The sequence below is a fragment of the Lutjanus erythropterus genome, chromosome 5 (assembly GCF_056507025.1).
Source record: "Lutjanus erythropterus isolate fLutEry1 chromosome 5, fLutEry1.hap2, whole genome shotgun sequence".
Taxonomy (NCBI): Eukaryota; Metazoa; Chordata; class Actinopteri; order Lutjaniformes; family Lutjanidae; genus Lutjanus; species Lutjanus erythropterus.
In genome coordinates, this window is record NC_139321.1 from 7,309,487 (window position 1) to 7,329,679 (window position 20,193).

At 39.8% G+C, this 20,193-nt stretch overlaps 1 protein-coding gene across 1 annotated transcript; it reads left to right on the top strand.

Moving 5' to 3' along the window:
* Nucleotides 1–15,033: 15,033 nt before the first annotated feature.
* adrb2a (adrenoceptor beta 2, surface a) lies at nt 15,034–19,902 on the top strand. The gene is made up of 2 exons (XM_084718653.1): nt 15,034–15,224; nt 15,542–19,902. Exon 2 carries the CDS (start codon nt 15,542–15,544, stop codon nt 16,790–16,792), a length of 1,251 nt encoding a protein of 416 aa, XP_084574779.1. The 5' UTR covers nt 15,034–15,224; the 3' UTR covers nt 16,793–19,902.
* Nucleotides 19,903–20,193: the final 291 nt, after the last annotated feature.

Consider the following 20,193-nt stretch of genomic DNA (forward strand, 5'->3'; position numbering starts at 1 on the left):
TGGTAATTTTATAGCGTTATATTAGTTTATTCTTTCTACATATTAGTCCTGACCTCTGATTTGACCTTTGACTCTTATTTGGAAGTTCCTGTATTCTGCCTTTGCAGAGCGTAGCAAAAAATATTGGGTCATATCAACGCAAAAGGCAGTAACTTCCGTTTTATCTGATCAGTTTAGCTTTAAAAAGCAGTAAATAATGATATTAAAAATCATACCTTTTACTGTTATTATTTTTTATTTTTAGGATTTTCCAAGTAACTTTTAAAATCAAATTAATTCAGTGGTTTTGGGATGTTTCTGAGCATTTGACACTACTAATATTTATATTCAGATAAATTAAATTGGAATTTTAAATGTAAAAGGCAATTTTTGCAATAGAAAAAAAAAAATTAAATATCATCAAACCTTTTCTGATAAAATGTGGCACTGATAGATTAATTTTGATGTGATGAGTTTTCAGACCTGGGATCAGAGATGTTGATGTGGTGAATCTGAGAGTTATGACTTCGCTTGTTTTAATATATTTAATGCACACAGTTGACATATTTCTTCATTTCTTGCATATATTTTACATGTTAGAGCGGTTTGCTTTAGTTTTTCTACGGCTTTTTGCAGTTACTGCAATTTCAACCAGCTATTTTCTCCAAAATAAAACACATTTGAGGGAAGATATTTGTCCACATGACAAAAGATGTCTTTAATGTCACAAAAATTATCTTACTGTCTCTTTCTTTTTATAGGGCAGTGCTGTTATATAAGCCAAATATTGCTCTCTCCAACCAACCAAACTCCATAGGCGAAATCAGTGATTTTACCTCAGAGAACACGAATTGCTGCATTGACTGTTCAGATTTTTTGTGTGTTATTGTGTGATTTTGGTGAATCCAAACTAGCATTTTGAAACACTGCAGGCACACAATAACACGAATCAGCTAACCGATCAAGGCAGTGGTACACCAGCAAGTCCTGTGTTCTACAAGGTAAACTTACTGTTTTTGCCAGTGGAGTCTGGTGGCAGGGAGCAAGCGATTTAACAAGCATTAAAACTTCAGTTTACTGTTGGAAAAGGCCATCTGATGGCAAGGTAAAGTGGTGAAAACATACTAAATATAGTTTGCTGACAGCCACCATACAGTGACTAACCAAACTATCCCTTTAAGTTATATCATTGAAACATACAGATTACATCACAGCTGGCATGCTCTGTCCCTCTGTCTGTCTCAGTAAATGCTTCTCATGAGTATGTCTCATTCCAGCTCATGGCTTCAGTGGACAGAAACCATTCTGTTTCTGACTTCTGCTATTTATACAAGCTGGACATGTGCCAAACTTAGGGCAAATAACAAAACCACAGATACTCGTTTGTTTCAAATCTTCTTCTCACATGGAACGGGTCAAAAGTTGACGTTTCATCTGCAATTAATCACCGTAACGGAGGTTTGAAGGTGGAAGAGAAGAAGCAGGGAGTTGTGTGAGGATGGAGTCGCTTCCTTAAGTGGTAAAGAGAAAGAAATCAGCCCACGCCTTGTTTATTCTCACATTAATCACTGTAGAAGTGGGAAGAACAAAGGACTGTAATTCAATGGGTCAGCTCTATTCCCAGGTGTCTCTGTTATGCAGATTTATATACTCTTGTAGAAATAAGAGTTCTTAATTTAGTGGAGCACAAAATAGGAATTGAGAAGTTACAAGTGGTGGGTTAGAACAGGTCAGAAAATATAAATCCATTTTCTGATCAAGGGTAAAGCATATGTTGTGCTCAAACTATGGCCGGGGGGTGAAAGCTAACTTGGATGTGAGGAGAAAATGGCCTGCATTCTTATTTCTATTCCATTAATAATATCTGGTGTCTGAAAGTCACGCAGTTGGCTAATATTGTTGGCAGCTCCAGGACTGGTCCTCCATTGCTTTCATTCAATCTGTTTGGGAGACAAAATGGTGGCTGTTCATTTATTTATATTTCTATTTACTGCCCCAGCATCACCTGACATTCACCACCGCCTCTGGACATTAACAGTGAATGAGACAACACAGTGATCAGGACTCAAACGGCACCAAGAACCCCCAGAATATAAACACCACAGGACGAATTTCTTGAAATAAAAAAGGTTTTTTTTTCTAAAGTAGTTTAGGGCTGAATCTTCGGTGTTTTTAAGCAGAGATGGATTATAATTCCCCTCTGTGCTGACTGGAGGTCTACAGGGACTTTTCTGCTGAGTTGCACGGATTCGCACGCTAATTAAATCCTCACAAGGACAGTAATGCATTACTTTGCTTCCCAAAGGGTTAAACAAAGGTAATATTTCAGCTCAGGCCTTGACTGCCTAATTCACGCCATAAATCCTGCTTTAAAGGTCCAGTGTGAAAGATTTAGAGAAGTTTATTGGCACAAAATGGCAGAAATGGAATAAAATCTGAGAGCTCTGATTACGGCCTTTCGCGAGTCCTACACGCTAGGAAGTGGAGGTTCAGGCAACGTGTTTGTAGCCTATAATCTCACTGCTAAATCCCACATACTGGACCTTTTAGACCCAGAGCTAAAGGGACAGTTCACCCCAAAATCCTTGTATCTCTGTTGCTACTTATCCATCTAGATAGTTTTTGTTTTGGAGATATTGGCTGCAGAGTTGTCTTCCTTCTCTCTCGTGGTGCTCAAAGCCAAAATGTACATTTGAAAAATTCAATAGCAATTCAGTTTGCCTCTTTCCAGAGATCATGACCTGGTTATTTGAGATAATCCACAGACCTTGCTGTGAGTGGTTTCCTGCAGGAACTACTAGGGCTCTAGTCAACCAAAGAAAATCTTGGCTGACTTGAAATTCTATGTACTCTGTAATCACATTATCTCTAGATCATGGGTCTTCATTAGGGATTCCTCAGTCTCCAAATTATTGTTTGATAGCTTTTTTTCTCTTTTTTCTTTTGTTTTTTTTTTTTTTGTTTATTTGAAAAAATAAATTGGACCATTTGTAAAGAAAACACCAAAACCTTTTAAAAAAACATTTAATTTGCACAACATTAACAAAAGACAGCTTACCTACTAAATCACTATGTAGTAACTATCCACAATGGCAAACTAGTTAGCTATGTACTATTGAAACATATTGCCCAATTAGCTGTGTTTTTGAGTGTATTATCTCGCGACAAGAAACACTAACATATCCTCCACCTTAAACACGACTGGCTAGAGGTCAGAGGGTGAGGATGACACACGTAACGTTAGCCATGCTACAGCTGGCATGTAGTAGGTGGTCCCTGCTCTGTCTCATGCCCTTAAAAACACTGAAGACTCCTGATATAGATTAACTGAATGAGCCCCAGGACATTGAATGCACTTCTATGTGGGAGCCTAAAAGGGTACTAATCAAAATTACACAGCGTTACCAAGGAAATTACATCGGTTGGACCTCTTTTTTTTTTTGCACTCTTATATCATTTCCATCAGGACATATCTATCAAGTAAATGCAACACAAAGATACACACACACTGGAGACGAGGATCACAGAGCATAACCTAATAGCACTTATTTGCGTCCAACCTGCTACTCTTGTTATTTTGTTGGCTTCAAATGAGGCTTAATGTTAACAATGTAATGCATCACCAAAAACAGGATAACCTCCAAAATAAACTCTTAAACAGCATAAAACATGCTGAAACTTCATGACTGAAGTCAGACAGCTGGTATTGACCAGTTATTGAGTTTGTACTGTTACCATCTTGCGCTCATTAAGATAGCAGACCAGTGGAAAAATAAAAAAAAATCCACAGAGACGTTGTCATCAACTTTTATCAACTCAGCTCTTTGGTCCTCTGAGGCTGGGGGTCAATGTACTGTAACAGTTTGTCCTGGTAATTTGACATCAGTTTGGAGCAGAGTAAGTGTTCAGTAAATAGCCTTTCCCACTACTCTACACTATAGTCTGCATATGTCCCTCCTGTCCCCTGAAAATAGTGAATTAAGAAGCATTTCTCTCCTTATTAAAGTAAGACCAGTGGCTGTCCAACCTATGAGCATTTGGTCAGATAAGAGCTATTTTGATTTTTGGGGTTAACTGTCCCTTTAAGGCAGAATCTGAGGCTTTAAGGCAGGAAATTTTGGTTAACCGAATAGGTCATTGGGTCGATCCCAGCATTCAACCTTTGACCTTCTGGAACTTGTCTAATCATAAGCCTAATGCCCCCATCGAGTGTTTCCCTGGGTTTGTCACAATCAATAAGACAGACAAACAAAGTGACTCCCACGAGAGCGGCAATTTTTCTGCCAAGCAAAGACAAGCTTTGAGAGGCCATTCTGCCCTCTGTCACTGACTACAGTAGCATTTACTGTACCAAGGCGTAGGCATTATTTTCGTTGCTATAACAGTACTGCCACGCAGGGGAATGTTTGTTGATTCGTGGCGGTGAAATGTGGGGAAATTCCTACATTGAAATATAAGAGTAAAGGAGAAAAATCAAGCTTCACACATTCATAAAGTCGACAACAGCGTGATGTTTTAGGGTTTCGCACTAAAACACGACAGCATCCTGTGTAAAAAAAAAAAAAAACGTGTTACATTGGTCAGACCACCATGATGACATTTTTTCATTTATCTTTTGTATACGTCTGGAGGCCACAGCCCAAACGTTGTTGAATGGTTCAGTAAAGTGTTTTTACAACCTCTTCCTCCGTCTGAACTTTATCAGGGCGAACTGAATGAACAATGACTCGTATACAAGGTAAATAACTGCTTAGTCTATATATGGTCTGATCCGTTCGAAACATACAAAATGGTTTTATCCGACTGTTTATCTGAACCACACACGATAATACTAACTTGGATGCTTTCCACTTGCAACAACAACACACATTCTGCCTCTGTAGTTGCATGGCAGCGCAAACAGTGAGGGATATTTGGTCTTTGATGGTCATACACCCATTTGTTTCTGGGTGGACCTCGTCCACAGTCCCCGAGGGGCCTTTAACCATAGAACCAATTAGTGCTCCAGGCTCCGGATTAATCCCGAGGGGAATGACTTTGTTCCAATGAGGTATATGATTGGTCCAGACAATAATTCCTTGAATCAGAGATTAAATGGATCAGACATGTTTGGACAGTCTGCAGCAGGGGAAATTCCCCAATTATGAAGTCTTATGAAACATTCATAAACAGGTAACAGCGTAATATGAAGTGTATCTGAAAACGGGAAACGAGAACAAATTTTGATTTAGTTTTAGTCTTAGTCTTTTCAAGAAAATACCAGTAGGTTTAGTCATATTTTAATCATTTGAAATTTTAGTTTTAGTCGACTTTTAATCAGATTGGGTCGTGACCTCTGGTGGATCACAGGAGATTTTACTTGGGTCTCCAAATAAATAAAATAGTGTTGAGGAAACCCTGCAAATTTAAGATTTAGAGCAATACATCTTTTATAAAGCATTTAAAATGTTTATATTGTTTTACTGATGGGCTTGTTATTATCAGAGCCTGTTAATTCCATCTAAATGCACTTATTTTGTCTCATTTAAGAAGTTGGCTAAAATGACGTGTGTTGTTTTTCTGATTACAGGAAATAAAAATAATGAGTTGGCCTGTTAACTCATTTATTTTAGTTTTAACGTGTTTATTTTTTCAATAAAGCATCAAGATGATATAGGGTGATGTGAAAATGGCTGCAAAAATGGTCAGGAACATTTATTTAACTCTTACCAGAATTTACTGATAAGGTTTATTGTGACTTTGGTCCAGATGATTTTTCTTTTCAAAGAATTGTGTCCCCAAGGAAAAAAAAATAGGAAAACACTGAATCACATAAGATATTAGGTGACTAAATCCATGGTACATTAAGATGGCTGGACCAGGTGTAGTTTAAGTTTAATTCATACATCACATGTCTAAAATTAAAGATCAAAATCAATATTTCTGACTGACTCATCTGTACTCGAGTGTACGCTAAATTTACATGCATTTAATTGCTTTATCACTTATGACGCAGCAGAGCATTTTAGGAGAATACGTCCATTCACCGGAGCGGACTGGAGTGTTTCTGAGAACCTCATTGTACAAAAGAACAACTTTATAACTTTATTCATTGATTAAAGTGAAACTGGAGGAAATATTTTCTGGTTTTCCCCTCTGATGTCCTCTGGCTGCTTCGCCTCAGCTCTTGGTTTTTCAGTTACAGAGCTGTCTTTGTACAGTTCGCTTTTAGCTGTTAGCTGCGGTTAGCGGGCAACAGAACCAGACTCAGCGGCCTCCCAGCGAACACTGCCACTCACCGTGACGAACACAGCCAGAGGATATAATACAAAGGATGTTTAAAGAGTTTCCTGTTTGGAAGATAGGTTTGCTGGTTGCTAAAGTGAGTTATCTGGCCGCTACCTACCGTTAGCTTGGTTAGCTGTGACTCAGAAAAGCCTCAGCTGGTCTCTGAGGCCGAGAGATCCCAGTCCAGGAAGAGTCAGCTAATAGCTGAGCATCGTCTGCAACAAGTCGCTTCTAGCTGCCTTTTATTAAACTGGAAACCGTATAAGCAAAAATCACACTGCTAGCCGTTTCATTGGTTGAAAAGTGAATTTTTCTTTTTGTTGCATTTGTTACACTTCACAGACAGTGAAACTTTACACTTAACTTTAGCATGTCAATTCATCTAAAATGAGCAACTATGGGTCATTCACTCATCCTATCAGTACAGGACAACAGTAGCTTCTATTGTATTTCAGATTTAGTGAAAACACAGCAGCTGATAAAATAATGTTAGCTTGAAAACAAAAGCATTTTAGAGCTTTGCGTGAATTTCAGGATGACTCGTCTGCAAATGTCAGCCTGCCAGTTGACTTCCTGGTTAGATCAGTGCATGTGCATCTGACCTCCCTCCTGCACAAAGAGATTAGACCTGATTACTTCCCTAACTTGTTTTTTTTTTCGTTGATGAAAATATCATTAGATTTCATCATCGTTTTTGTCATCATAAATTAGTTTGTATTTAGTTATCGCCTCGTTTTCATCAGTGTGAAAAATGTTGTTGACAAAAACTGTGATAAAAATTACTCATCAATGAAATTAAGACTGTAATGCACAGAATAGAATTGTATGTGTGTTTTTGTACATGCTTGTGGATGAATGAGGGAGTTTGCAGGTGAGTGCAGCAGAGAGAGATATACTGTATTTGTTTTACTAATCCTCGCAAATACAGGCGCAATTTTACTTTTGACCTTTTTCTGATTATTTTTCGAATGCACTGTTGATGAGTGTTTGTTTTTCACTGCTGATATTTAAATAAATAGCCCAAAATATTTGTTTTAAGGCGGGTGTTCAGTGTTGTCTAAAACTGCAGGCAGCTTTTAACTTTGATATTTAGATGAATTCCTCAACATACCCTCTTTCAGTTTCTTGTTGAGAGTTAGATGAGTGGATTGGTACCACTCTTAGTGCCGTGTGAGTGGTATTAATCTTCTCATCTCAGTAAGTGTTTCCTCCATTGTGTATATTTTTACAAACATGTGTGGCAGTGTGGCAAATGTAATACCAGCAAAGTAATTTGACATTTAAGAGAACCAGTGCAAGAAAGTGTTCAGACCCTCTCATTTCCTCTCTTGCTCCTGAAAGCTTTCCCTAGAGGAGCGAAGTCTCCAGGTATTGTTCCTCACAGTTTACAGGAAAAATATAGCGGTTGGGGGGCGGTGTTAAGTGCAGTTCGGGTCACCGGGTCAACATCGCAACTTTCTATGAAGAAGAAAAGTGTGAATCCAAGACGAGATGGTGCGGAGGGGAGACGGATTTATGGTGTTTGACTAAACGGAGCGGCGTGCGATATCTAACTGCAGACAGAATCCAAGACAGTTAGAGGGTTTTACAAATGTGAACTGGCTCTGCCTGGGAGTGACAGGATACAGGAAGACAGATGTCACAGGCTGAGGAAACCGCTCATGATTGATCGAACATACAGACTCACACTTTCCAAAACAGGGAACTGAACAGAAATTATATTTACATTAAGGGTACATACTGTAGCTATGACCCAGATCAAAGCAGTGCAGAGTTCAACCAGTCCAGTGCAGGACTGAGGTTTATTCCAAGTAACCAATCAGGGCTCAGAACCAACATCAACAGATAATACTGCAGTTCATCTCTCTGTGAAAATAAAATGATCATGTGATCATACAAATTAGAGACATGCAAAAGCACAATAAGCACACAAAGCGAAAGCTGCAACGATTAATAGATTATTCAACTAGTTGTCGATTATTTTGATAGTCGGTTAATCAGCAGATAAAACATTTCTGATTCCAGCCTCTTATATGTGAATACTTTCTATTTTCTTCACTCTTTCATGATAGTAAAGTGAATATCTTTGGGTTGTGGACAAAACAGGACATTTGAGGATGTATTTTTGGGCTATAGGAGACAGTGATCAATGTTTTTCACCAGTTTCTGACATTTTATAGACCAAGCACTTAATTGATTAATCATGAAATTAATCATCAGATTAATCAACAATGAAAATAATCATTAGTTGCAACCCTGCTGCAGTGTTCATTTTTATATACCCCACAATCATGGTGCAAAATATGGAAGTATTGGGGATTGACACAAGACTCCCTGAGGTCCAGCAAAGTTTTGTTCACAAGTGTCACTAAAAATGTTTTTTAAAAGCTTTTATTCGAAAAATATGGGTTCAGAAAAATATTGTTGTGGTGTTTCCTCGTATGTTGAACACACATTGAACACCTGGTTGCTTCTGGTAAGGCCTACTTCTTCCACAGGCGGACGCGCTGGGAAAATGTGTCGAAGAGAAAGTGGGTTAAAAGGTGTCAGAGAGAGAGAAAGGTGAGTGTGCTGTGTGGACTCCTGTGAGTGGCCTTATTGTTAAAGCTACTACAAGGATTTTTTTTTTTACTGGTTATGAAAGTCTCAATTTATTGCTGATGCCTCTATATGACCTACATAAGTAAAGGAGGCCATCCATGATAAGATCATCTGTTTCTATGTAGTTATTCTTAATGCCTGCCACCTGGTAAGATTCTCCATGAAATCAGATGAAATGAACCTGCGTTCACATTTTCCCAGGCATGGTTACAGTGTGTAGCACGTTAGACAGTTAAAAAGAAGCAGGAGGAGATTTTTATTTAGACTTTGTGATTATTACAGTGGAAACACTACCACTTTTATCCACAGGGGCCTCCAAAATCAACACAATATGTTAGTTCCTTGCACTAGCTTTAATATAGTAGCCTTAGGGATTTGTGTGCAAAGCATGTTGATTGCCTTGTCTTGCATGCATGAAATCTTATATATATTGCATATTTAGTCTGTGTAAGACCTCAGCATAAGTGGTGCACTAGGTAGGGGGGACTGCCCTGATTGCCACAGGGTATTTTGCACACCACTTACAATCCATACTGTAATTGTTGGTGGACACAGACAACAACCTGCCCTATTTTCTGCCTCGAGCGCAGAAAATCTGTGCAAGCAACAATATATCCCGCCCGGTCTCACGTCCAACATGCAAGATACCGCTGATTTGTCACTGCCCTCAGTGACTCACACAGACACGGACGGTACCCGTCTGAAACTGACACACTTTTCAACTGACTTCGATGTAAACCCATCCAGGGCTGTATAAGACGTCCCTGGCTGTCGATGTGGTGCATCAAAGGAGAAAGTCCACACATGGAGGAGGCGAGGTGGAAAAATGGCTCACACAAATGCAGGACTTTCACCCAGAAGACCAGGGTTTGTGTCCTGAGTGAAAGCAAAACATTATTAGATGATGTCACGTAACGTACCTAATGCAGTGTTGCCATGGTGACCCCAAACATGGTCTTATCTTAGACTTAACCAAGTAGTTTTTATTGCCTAAACCCAACCAAGCTGCAACTCTTTCACATTAAATCACATGTAAAAAAACAAAAAAAAAACAGCTGTTTGATCTGGTCAGATGCAGCAGCTAAAGTGTGCCTTCTGCTTCAGTCTCAGACCCTGAGGGGTGGCGACAAATAGTTGCTTTTTGTCGAGTTGGGATGTGAATGCATTGATATATCTGAGTGCAAGAAAGCATAGAGTTTGAGCTCAAGCAGAGCGGGGGATATCAGATAGTGCCAGGGAAGGGTTTTGAGAGAAAACATCACAAAATCTGAGCATGTTACCACTGAATCACACTCACAAATTGAAAGACCACACTCTTGATTAAAGATATGAAAGAAGCCCCATATTGCTCAAGAGCTAAGATCGCTTAAGGGACGCTAAAATCACATGAGTTGTTTCGACTGGGAGCATTATTGTGCTCAGCAAATTTCATTTTAATCTTAAGCGCAGTGTTGACATTCATCCTTTAGAGAGGAGAGATGTGCTCTCTCTCATTTTCAGGACAATGTGTGCATGAGGTTTTGATATTTCTTTGGCACAAGTGGGATTTTCTGAATATCAGTGGTGCCAGAAGAAAGGTCGGGTCATCAAAACATCTGAATTAATTCTGAGAACATGAATATGGACGTTCATGGAAACCTGCCAACATACGTTGACATGCAACAAAGTGTTTGACGAGACAAAAGGTCAAGGGATCGCCAAAATCTGTAGAAAATCGGAGCCACGGATATCTTTAGCACATTTAATGGTAATCTGCCCTGAAGGTAGTGAGATTTTGGACTAAATAGCTGGATGGATGGAGCTCTGCGAGGGGGGCAACACAAGTTGAAATCCTTTAAGCCAAAAGCAACATGGGAAATCATAGCAGGAGGGAGTGCATACATCTGACTTATACTGTTTTATGTTAGAAAGCAGGTCATAAAATATGATTTATACACTCAGCATGAATGCAAAGTATTGAGATCCAAACATGCAGATTTACTGGTTGGATGTGTTGTTGCGTCATTAAGGACGTTGTGTGAGAGAGCTCATTGTGACGTACGGTGCCTGTGGCATCTGCATTCATTGAAGGTCAGGGCTCTGGAAACTATCATCACTTCCCGCAGTGAAGTTTGCACAGACCTGGACACACACACACACACACACACACACACACACACACACACACGCAGAAACACATTTGCAAGCACCCTTAGCGAACTAAGCACACCTACTTATCTCAAAAGCCTGTTTATGATCCGGGCTCTATCATAATAGTTATATTATTCACACACCGAGCCTGACCTCCCACTGCACTGTATTTCAACTAAATTGCCTCAACTCGTGATTATTATCAGAGAGGACTCCACCAAAATCATTACACAAAAAGAAACGCCTGAAAAAAAATGTGTTTATCTATTGATAACGGATGTCTGAGAGAACATTGATCATTTCACTGCAATGACAGTGTGAGTGTCACAGGGATTAAAGGTCAAGGACAGAAATACTGTAAATATCGAATGAAAAATTCTCAGCCTATTGGACATGCCTGTTAGAGTCGTGTGTTGTCAGACCTCAGGAAGTACTTAAAGGGATAGTTTGCATTATTTAATGTCGGGGTGTTTGAGGTACTTAGTGATAGTAAGTGAAGAGGTCTTCACAGGTCCAAAAATTCATGCCCAAATCCAAAAAGACCTACAAATGTATTACTCTGAACTGAATGGGACCCATCTATTTCACAGCTGATTGCTGCTAACATATGCTAACAAGTTCACTTACAAGTTGTCTAAACACAACTTTGTGTCATACCCGATGGAAAGTTAAGGAACCAGCTCGGAAGAGAAGCGATGAACTGCTGTGGACAGCTACGCAAGGTATTTTAGCCACTTAAAAAAGGGCCACCAAAAAAAACCAAACAAAATTTCAGATATTTTCACAGCTTTACTCTGATGCAAATTCTCTGCCTTTTCCAATAGGAAACTGCCATTATATGAGCCAAATATTGCTCTCTCCATACCAGCCGAGCTCCATAGAGTCCTGCAGTGATGGTGTATTATTGAAAGCCGATGTGTGATTAACATCATTCCACAAAAAGCCAAAGAGGTTTTTCCATCAGATTTCAGATGAGTGCAGAAAATCAGCTATGGAGTGAACAAAAGTTTATGATACTTTAAATTTTACTTTTTGTTCACTGACATAATCTTCACAAATGAACACTGCTTTTATGATTTTTGAAGCATAAATGATACAGTTGCAAGAAACGCAAAGGCTGTTAGGTTATGAACAAAGTACAGCATGACCATGACGACTATTGTTCAGTGTGATGATGTTAAATGTCCACATCGACCACTGTAGTGTCATTTATCAACTTGTTAGCCAACTCCTTTTTTAAGACACATAAAATAAATTCATGAATGGGATGACATTTCATGTTTCAGAACAAAATGTAAGCTTCTGTTAACCATAGACCTTATTTCAAGCAAATAACAAAAGTCCGTTGACTTTGAGATGAAGAATGCTAATTTAAAGATTCTCTTTCATGACTCATTTCTGCAGCACTCCTTAGGCGAAATCAGACGTCACGTCGGCGTGTCTGTAGGTAATTGTAGGCAATATACTGAATATGGATAAGTACCTCATTCAGCTGCACTTTAAATAATCTAAACTATCCCTTTAAGTTATTGTCCGGTGTGGCTTATGTGCCTGACAAAACATCCATTGTCAGAATAGATATGTGAAAGCCATTTGCGTGTTCAGTGCAATCTTTCTCCAGGCAGTTTGATTCTCAGGTGCCTTCGCAGTCCAAATGGTCTGGAAGTTTTTAAAGCCCTCTCTCTTTAAATTCTCTTTAAGTACACACTCATTGCATGCTATTCATACTGATAGAGATAGTTATTTAGTGTTAGCACCTCATGCTGACTCAGTGCAAGCTGGGGCTGAGACACAAACAGGAACAGAAAAAAAAAACATTTACATCCCACAGTATCTTGTTTTGTTTATCTTTCACTGTCAGCATTTTGGTTTCGACATAGAGCGCTACTGTACACTGACAGTGAAAGTGACAGTTCGTGCTGTCTCAGAATTTGACTAGCGCTCCTGATACATAAACAAAATCTCTCTATTGAATGAATATTTACATGATACAGTCTTTGCATAGATGTACAGAGATGCAAATTTGTCCTGAATGTTAAAAAAAAAAAAGTATTCTGATGTAGTGTAGTGTAGTGTGAGAGTTTGTTCAGGTCCTGCAGGGTAAACTCTGGGTGCAGGTGCGTAACAGAAATAGGAGGGAAATTTCTGTAGTTTAACCTTTAGAAATGTATCACTGTAGTATTACATAAGCTCAAATGTTTTTGATTTCATGTATCTGCAAAGACTCAACCACTCTCATTTTTTATTTATTTATTTATTTTTTTTTGTGCGTGTGTAGTCTGCATTTTTATGTTTAACATGGCAGGAAAAGCTCGTCACACTAAAACAAAAGTTTAGTCTCGACAAGGAGAGCTGTAACGGTCAAACCTGTCAGTAAATCAACTTTCTTCTCACTTTACAAAGAGTCGAAGAAAGCCTCATCTGTTTTTAATTTAATCCAGACTAACAGGCAAAAGCTGTGCTGTGGAGCTAAATGTTTTACCTCAACTTGGAACGCATATGCTGTCCATATATTATCTATAATCGCTTATCCTTTGCAGGGTCGTAGGGGGGCTGGAGCCGAGTCCAGCAGACATTAGGTGAGACATGGGCTACCTGGTGCAACCTCCTCTCCTGTTTACTCTACTTACACATGCTATGGTGCCAGGCTCATCTACTGTATGTTAAAAATAAAAAGAAATTTGGAACTTTGGTAAAATATGTTGCAGATGGACCTGAAAAAATGGCATATATACATTTAAGTTATTTAATGTTAGCAATATGCTAGAGCTAGCTAACTAACTATTAGGGTAGATTAGGTACCTACTTAACTACCTTTTTACTAACATTGGCACCAAACTAGCTAACTTACAATTTCTGTAAATCAGCAAGCTAGGTAGAGTTTTGCTACAGAGCAAAAAAGTAGCTAACAATTCTAATCTACTAATGTAGATCAGCTAGTCAGTTATCTACTGTTTGCTAAAATTAGCTAACTTAAAATTTGACTTTATATAGTGTAAATGTCACCTTAACAGGTACCCCGCAACATCTTTTAACCTTCTTCAAAATTTGGTTTTCTTTTCAACATAAATGTGTTTAGCACATAGCATATCTACGTAGCCTACAGGAAACATGACCAAGTTTCCAAAAGTACTTGAGTATTTCTTCTTCTTCTTCTCAACTACATTTTGGAAGCTGATGTCAAACTTGTTGCTCCACTACACTTATTTTATAACTTTAATCACTAGTTGCTATGCAGATTTGGGTTACTAAAACAAAACATAATATAATAATCAACTTATAAAACATAATGTATTATAGATGAATCCACACAGCAGTATATAAAGAAGCTCAATTAAGCACCTTTACCAGCTGCAACATGAAAATGATTAACACATTCAAAATCCAGTAATATAATACATATTATTCTGAAATGGGCCATTCTGATAAGTAATTACTTTTTGTACTTTAAGTTTATTTTAATACTAACACTTTTACTTTTAACTAAGTAAGATCTTGAGTGAAAAACTTGGACTTGAAACAGAATATGTTTACATTTTGGTGTTGCTACTTCAACCTACTTTCACTTCTTCAACCACTGGCCAGTTCAGCACAGGGCTGGCTCGTACAGATAAACAACCAGTCACACCTACAGGGAATTTAGAGTCATAAATTAACATGCATATCTTTGGAAGAAAGCCAAAGCACCCAGAGGACACCCACGCAGAACATGCAAACTCCACACAGGGGGTTTGAACCAATAAGCCTTGTTGCTGTTAGGTGATAGTATTAACCACTGCACCACTGTGCCTCCCTCTAACCTAATGCTGGCTTTATAAATTTGTTTGTTCATGCAGGTGTTTTAAAATCATTTTTGCATATTTTCAAAACATGTAAAGTTAAAACTCAAAGTCAGAAAAAGTCTGTGCAGCTTTTTGTCTCATGCAGCCCTGCAGCAGCGGCTGCAGGGACAATGTGTTCAAACTCTCCGGAGCTCTCAGCACCCTCCTCAGGCGGGCCGTCTGATTGGCTGAGCACTGACCATGATGTCATCACTGCACGTTATAAGGGCTCTGACAAATAGCCTGGGAGACACATTAGAAGAAACACTGCTCAACTGAGGGACTGAGTGAGTGAGACACGCGGAGATTAAGAAACAGAGCAACAGTAGGAAGGACATGTGACAGTAAATACTTTGCAGGAACTGTCTCAACAGTCACATTTCTACTTTGTATGGGAGGCAGCAGAAAAGACAGCTACCTGTGGAGGTTTGTACTTTTATTTTTGGTTGGCTTGTTTCACATGATTTATAAGCTGTGCTTACTGAAGCCTAACAGGATGTGATGAGTTTGTTTTCTGCACTTACTGCTGTAATTTCTGTTCTCCTTTTTCTGTTAAAATAAAACCAACAAAAGACACATTAGTGAGAATTTGTTAGTTCTACAGCATATGCTGATGCATTTTGTATGACTAGTGTTAGTTTAGGTCTTCTGTTCTTTTCAGGAAATTTTTATATTTAAATTCTGATCTTCACCTCTGAATGTGTTTGTGTCTCTGGTTTGTTATCCACATATGGTGTCTTCAGATGGGAACTACAACCCCCCCAGGGTACCTCAATGCGAGTGCAGAGATGATCACCGCGTCAGACCCAGCCAAGCCAGAGGAGAGCTACAGTGAGGCAACAATGATCCTGCTGGGCATGATCATGTCCTTACTCGTCTTGTGCATCGTCTTTGGCAACATCCTGGTCATAACAGCGATCGCCCGGTTCCAGCGTCTCCAAAACGTGACCAACTGTTTCATCACATCACTGGCCTGCGCTGACCTGGTCATGGGTCTCATCGTGATTCCTTTTGGTGCCTGTTACATTATCTTCAAGACTTGGCACTTTGGTAGTTTCTGGTGCGAGTTCTGGACTGCAACCGATGTGCTCTGTGTGACTGCAAGCATTGAAACCTTGTGCGTCATAGCGATAGACCGTTACCTGGCCATCACCTCTCCCTTCCGCTACCAGTCAATGCTGACAAAGTGTAGGGCTCGCATCGTGGTCGTGCTGGTGTGGGTGATTGCCGCTTTGATATCTTACCTGCCTATTCACATGAAGTGGTGGATATCAAATGATGACGAGGCTCGGCAGTGCATTGCGAACAGCGGCTGCTGCGAGTTCTACACCAACATGGCTTACGCCATCACCTCCTCCATCATCTCCTTCTACATCCCTTTGGTCATCATGGTTTTTGTCTACAGCCGTGTTTTCCAGGAGGCCAGGCGCCAGCTGAAAAAGATCGACCAAAGCGTTGGACGTTTCCACAGCGACAACAGCAACCTCAAAACTCTGGAGGCCAACAACGGTCGCAGCCACAAGAAGGCCAAGTTTTGCCTGCGGGAACACAAAGCCCTCAAGACCCTGGGTATCATCATGGGGATCTTCACTCTGTGCTGGCTGCCCTTCTTTCTGCTCAACGTGGTTGTGGCCATATGGAAAGACCAGCACAACGACCTCACCTTCAGGATACTCAACTGGATAGGTTACGCAAACTCCGCCTTCAATCCGCTTATTTACTGCCGGAGTCCTGAGTTCAGGTATGCCTTCAAGGAAATCCTCTGCATGAAGAGGAACCGCCTTAGCAACCAGGGGCCCGTGAATGGATACATCTACAGCAGGCACAGCTGGCAGAGCGAGCAGCAAGGGAGGAGTAAAGGCAGCTCAGAGGACAGCGACGCCAATGAAGGGTGTCTGGAGAAGGGAGCGGGGGTCTGCAGTGTTGTGGACAGAGCAGTGGACCCTAACGGAAATTGCAGCAAAAGCCTAACGACTGTAACGACGGTCCTTTAAGCTCGGATCCCTGAGACTCCTGTCGACAGGGCGATCCAGACATGTTTACACTGCTATCATAAACTTTTTCCAATTGACTCTTGAAGGTAAGATCAGTCAAACCGACTGGGAGAGTCTCTGGAGACTGCTTTAATAATCATGTACAGCTGAGTAAAGTATTTCTCCTCCTCTTTCAACAATACTGTAGATAGATCACTTGTCCTTTTGATACATTTATCATGTTTAATTTCCATCTACCTCATCACATCTTTTTCATTATTTGTTTCTTGACTATCAAAACGAGTTCACATAACTGTCCACAGGAGTTGCACTAAAGGGCGGTATCTCAGCTGTTTATTTACTCTGCTAAATGATCTGTGCATTGTATAATTGCTAATTATCTGGCTCCAAATTAATTTGTTGCCATGTTTTTTTTTTTATCTTGAAGTTATTGCCAGAAGATCTCACAACTTAATAGCATAAAAATATTTTATGAATTCAGAGTAAAAGCTGTAAATTCCAGTCAGGCATGCCAATTCGGCATGGATAGCGAGTTCTTATTTCCATCAGAAAATGGACGAGGAGTACAGAAGGATCAAACTTAATTGCTTCTATGGTTTGATGAAATACATTCCAAATCAAGCAAAATTATAATTGGCTTCATTTCATTTCCATTTTTTCTTTGATGGATTGTCTCAGTGTGAAAGATGATCAACAACAGGTGTGGCAGAACCTGTCTCTCCTTCTCTCTCCTCACCGCTCAGCAATGTTGTGAGGCCCTGCTCCCTGCTCTAGTGTTTTACAGCCTGTTGCATGAGAGCTTCTGCTGCCAGCAGATAGCACCACAGATATGAAGTTATCTGCATCTCCCTGGTGCAAACTGAGAAAAGCCTGGGGCCATCCGGGGGCCAATCCTACAAGTTTGTATATGTTGTAGAAATGTAATATCTCTCAGTGCAAAGCAGATGGAAATATGGTTAATGCGGTTAATCCTGGGTATTGACCTTTAAAGCTTGCAGCTGTTATATGAATAAATTTAAATGCAAATTTGTTTTGAAAGTTTGCTGCTGCGCAGCCTTGCACTCATATCTTGTGCTCAGTGCATGGGTTCATTTGTGCAACATCTAAAACAGTATTTGGTACATTTTATAGGTGTTGCGTAAGTGTAAGGCAAACTATTCATCTGACCCCTCCATGTGCCGGTGGCAACGTTAGGACTTGTCCCCTTTTGTTGCACAAGCCATGTTTGTTTATTGCATTTTGTGGTTGCTGTGTTTCAGTGTCTGCAGTGTTTACTGAAACCAGAGAAGCTGTTTCCTTAGTCATGGCACAAGGGTACAAACTTCACACAATAATAAACAGAGCGTCAAAATAGCCAAGTGATAACAAAGTTCCAGGCCCCGAGACGTGAGCGGAGATGAGAAAACGGTGCACCTTTGTCACTGCTCCCTGACATTTCCCAGAGTCTCCTCACTGTAAACGGATGTCTCTATCTTTATGAAATCAACCTAACATTTGGATAATAGCGTCAGCCTCAGCTGCAGTTGTTTCAGTCAGTTTCAGCAGCTCTCCCTCAGACACTGCCTGCGTAGTGTGCAGTCTCCAGGAAGTTCCCCAGACCAACTGGGCCCAGCCCGATAAACATGAATAAATCCATTATCTCCGGCATTTAGCTGCAGAATCAGATAACCCCGTCTTAAAGACGACACCGAAATAGATCAGTAGATTACACAGCATATAGTTTCCAATTTGCAGGCTGTGATGAGATCCAATTGACCATCCTGAAATGAGACACTCTTTCTTATCACACATCTTAAGATCACACACTGTCGGGAGCGTCATCTTTTGACTTAGGTAAGCATTAATGCAAAATGAGCACTCAGCATGCAGGGCTTGAATTGGACGATTCACACACTTTTCCCCGCGCCAAATGGCTTGCAGGATCATTAAAGAGGAGTAACGGAGGTGTTGCTGCAGATGTAACCCCCCCCTTTCTCCAGCAGCGATCTCTAGTATGTTCTGATCAAAGTGACAGCATGCTAAATGTGGCTACTGGAGGCAGCAGGACGGGGGAGGAGGGGGGAGCAGGGGTTCTCTGCCAGTCTAAATCGGTGTTAGTGATCTGTGTTTTAGTGCATGTGGCGTTGGGGTGAGGTCAGCTGACACCGTCAAAACTGTGAACTTTGTTCCCTCAGAGGAATCTCTATGTACTGTATCTCCAGGTTTGGTCGTCACAGACCTTAGGAATAGACGTAACTGCGGTGTCATCATACGTCAGTGTTTGCCATGTGAAAAACAAGCTTTCCACTATGTTGATCTTTTTTTTTCCTGTTTTTCTTTTTCATGGATTTACAGCAAAGTAAATGCAGGGGTTGAATGTCAGAGTAACTGTTCCCCAGGGTTTTTCAACATTTTCACTGTACAGCATGCACAAACACACACGACAGATAAAAGACTTTAGACCAAGATTTTGATATGACTATTGTATTTATTCACTCGCAATCAATGCTAAATTAATGACTCACTGCTGGATTTTCAAAAAGATCTGTATTTAACACATCTGTCATTTTTAGAAGCACTTCACAATTGATGGTTTGCATGTCTGTTATGTATTTGTGGTGATGTGTTCGTGGACTGTGGTGCCATTTCTTTTCAAAGTGATCTTATTTAGTCCAAGTGGAGTAGGTTGTGAACTGTATATCCACACTGCTCCCTCCTGGCAGTGGCCTCTCCTTGCACCTCAGCTGTCTCAGAGTTATTAACGGCTACTGTTCCATCAATACGCCTGAATAATAAGGACTGCAGCTCATGTCTTCACCTCCTCGTGCTGGAGGACACGACGCAGTTATGTGCAATGAGTCTTCAATGATTAGTTGACACAAACATTCCAAGTACAGCTGATGGTTTGGAACCATAAACCATGTCTACTGATGAATATGATGAATTTTCAATTGTCCCAACCAAGTTTGATCCTGAATTATCCATCTTATCCACTGGTATGGTTACACTGTAAACTATTTGTTTTAATTTAAAAAGTTTTTTCAGAATCTAGGTTGCCTTAAAATTTGAAGTTGACTGAATTCAAAAACACAAATTGAGGTAATCTTGTAAAGATATAAGGCAAATGAACTCTTCTAGTCAAATAAACCTGATATTAACTCACTTGCTTGAGAAAACATGGCCAATAAGCTTAAGATATTAACAGCTTGTTGAGAAAACTCAAACTTTTGAATCAGCTTATTTTGATCGATTTATGAGTTTGGAGCCCAATTTAAACTCTTAAGTTTTTAAAAGTTTTACCAACTAATACTGTTTTGTTGAGATTATTTGCTTTTCTTCTTTTGGTAAACTTGAATCTTTTCAATTTTAATTTTATTTAAGAAGAAAAGTACATTATTTCAACAAAAGTTCATATGTAGACA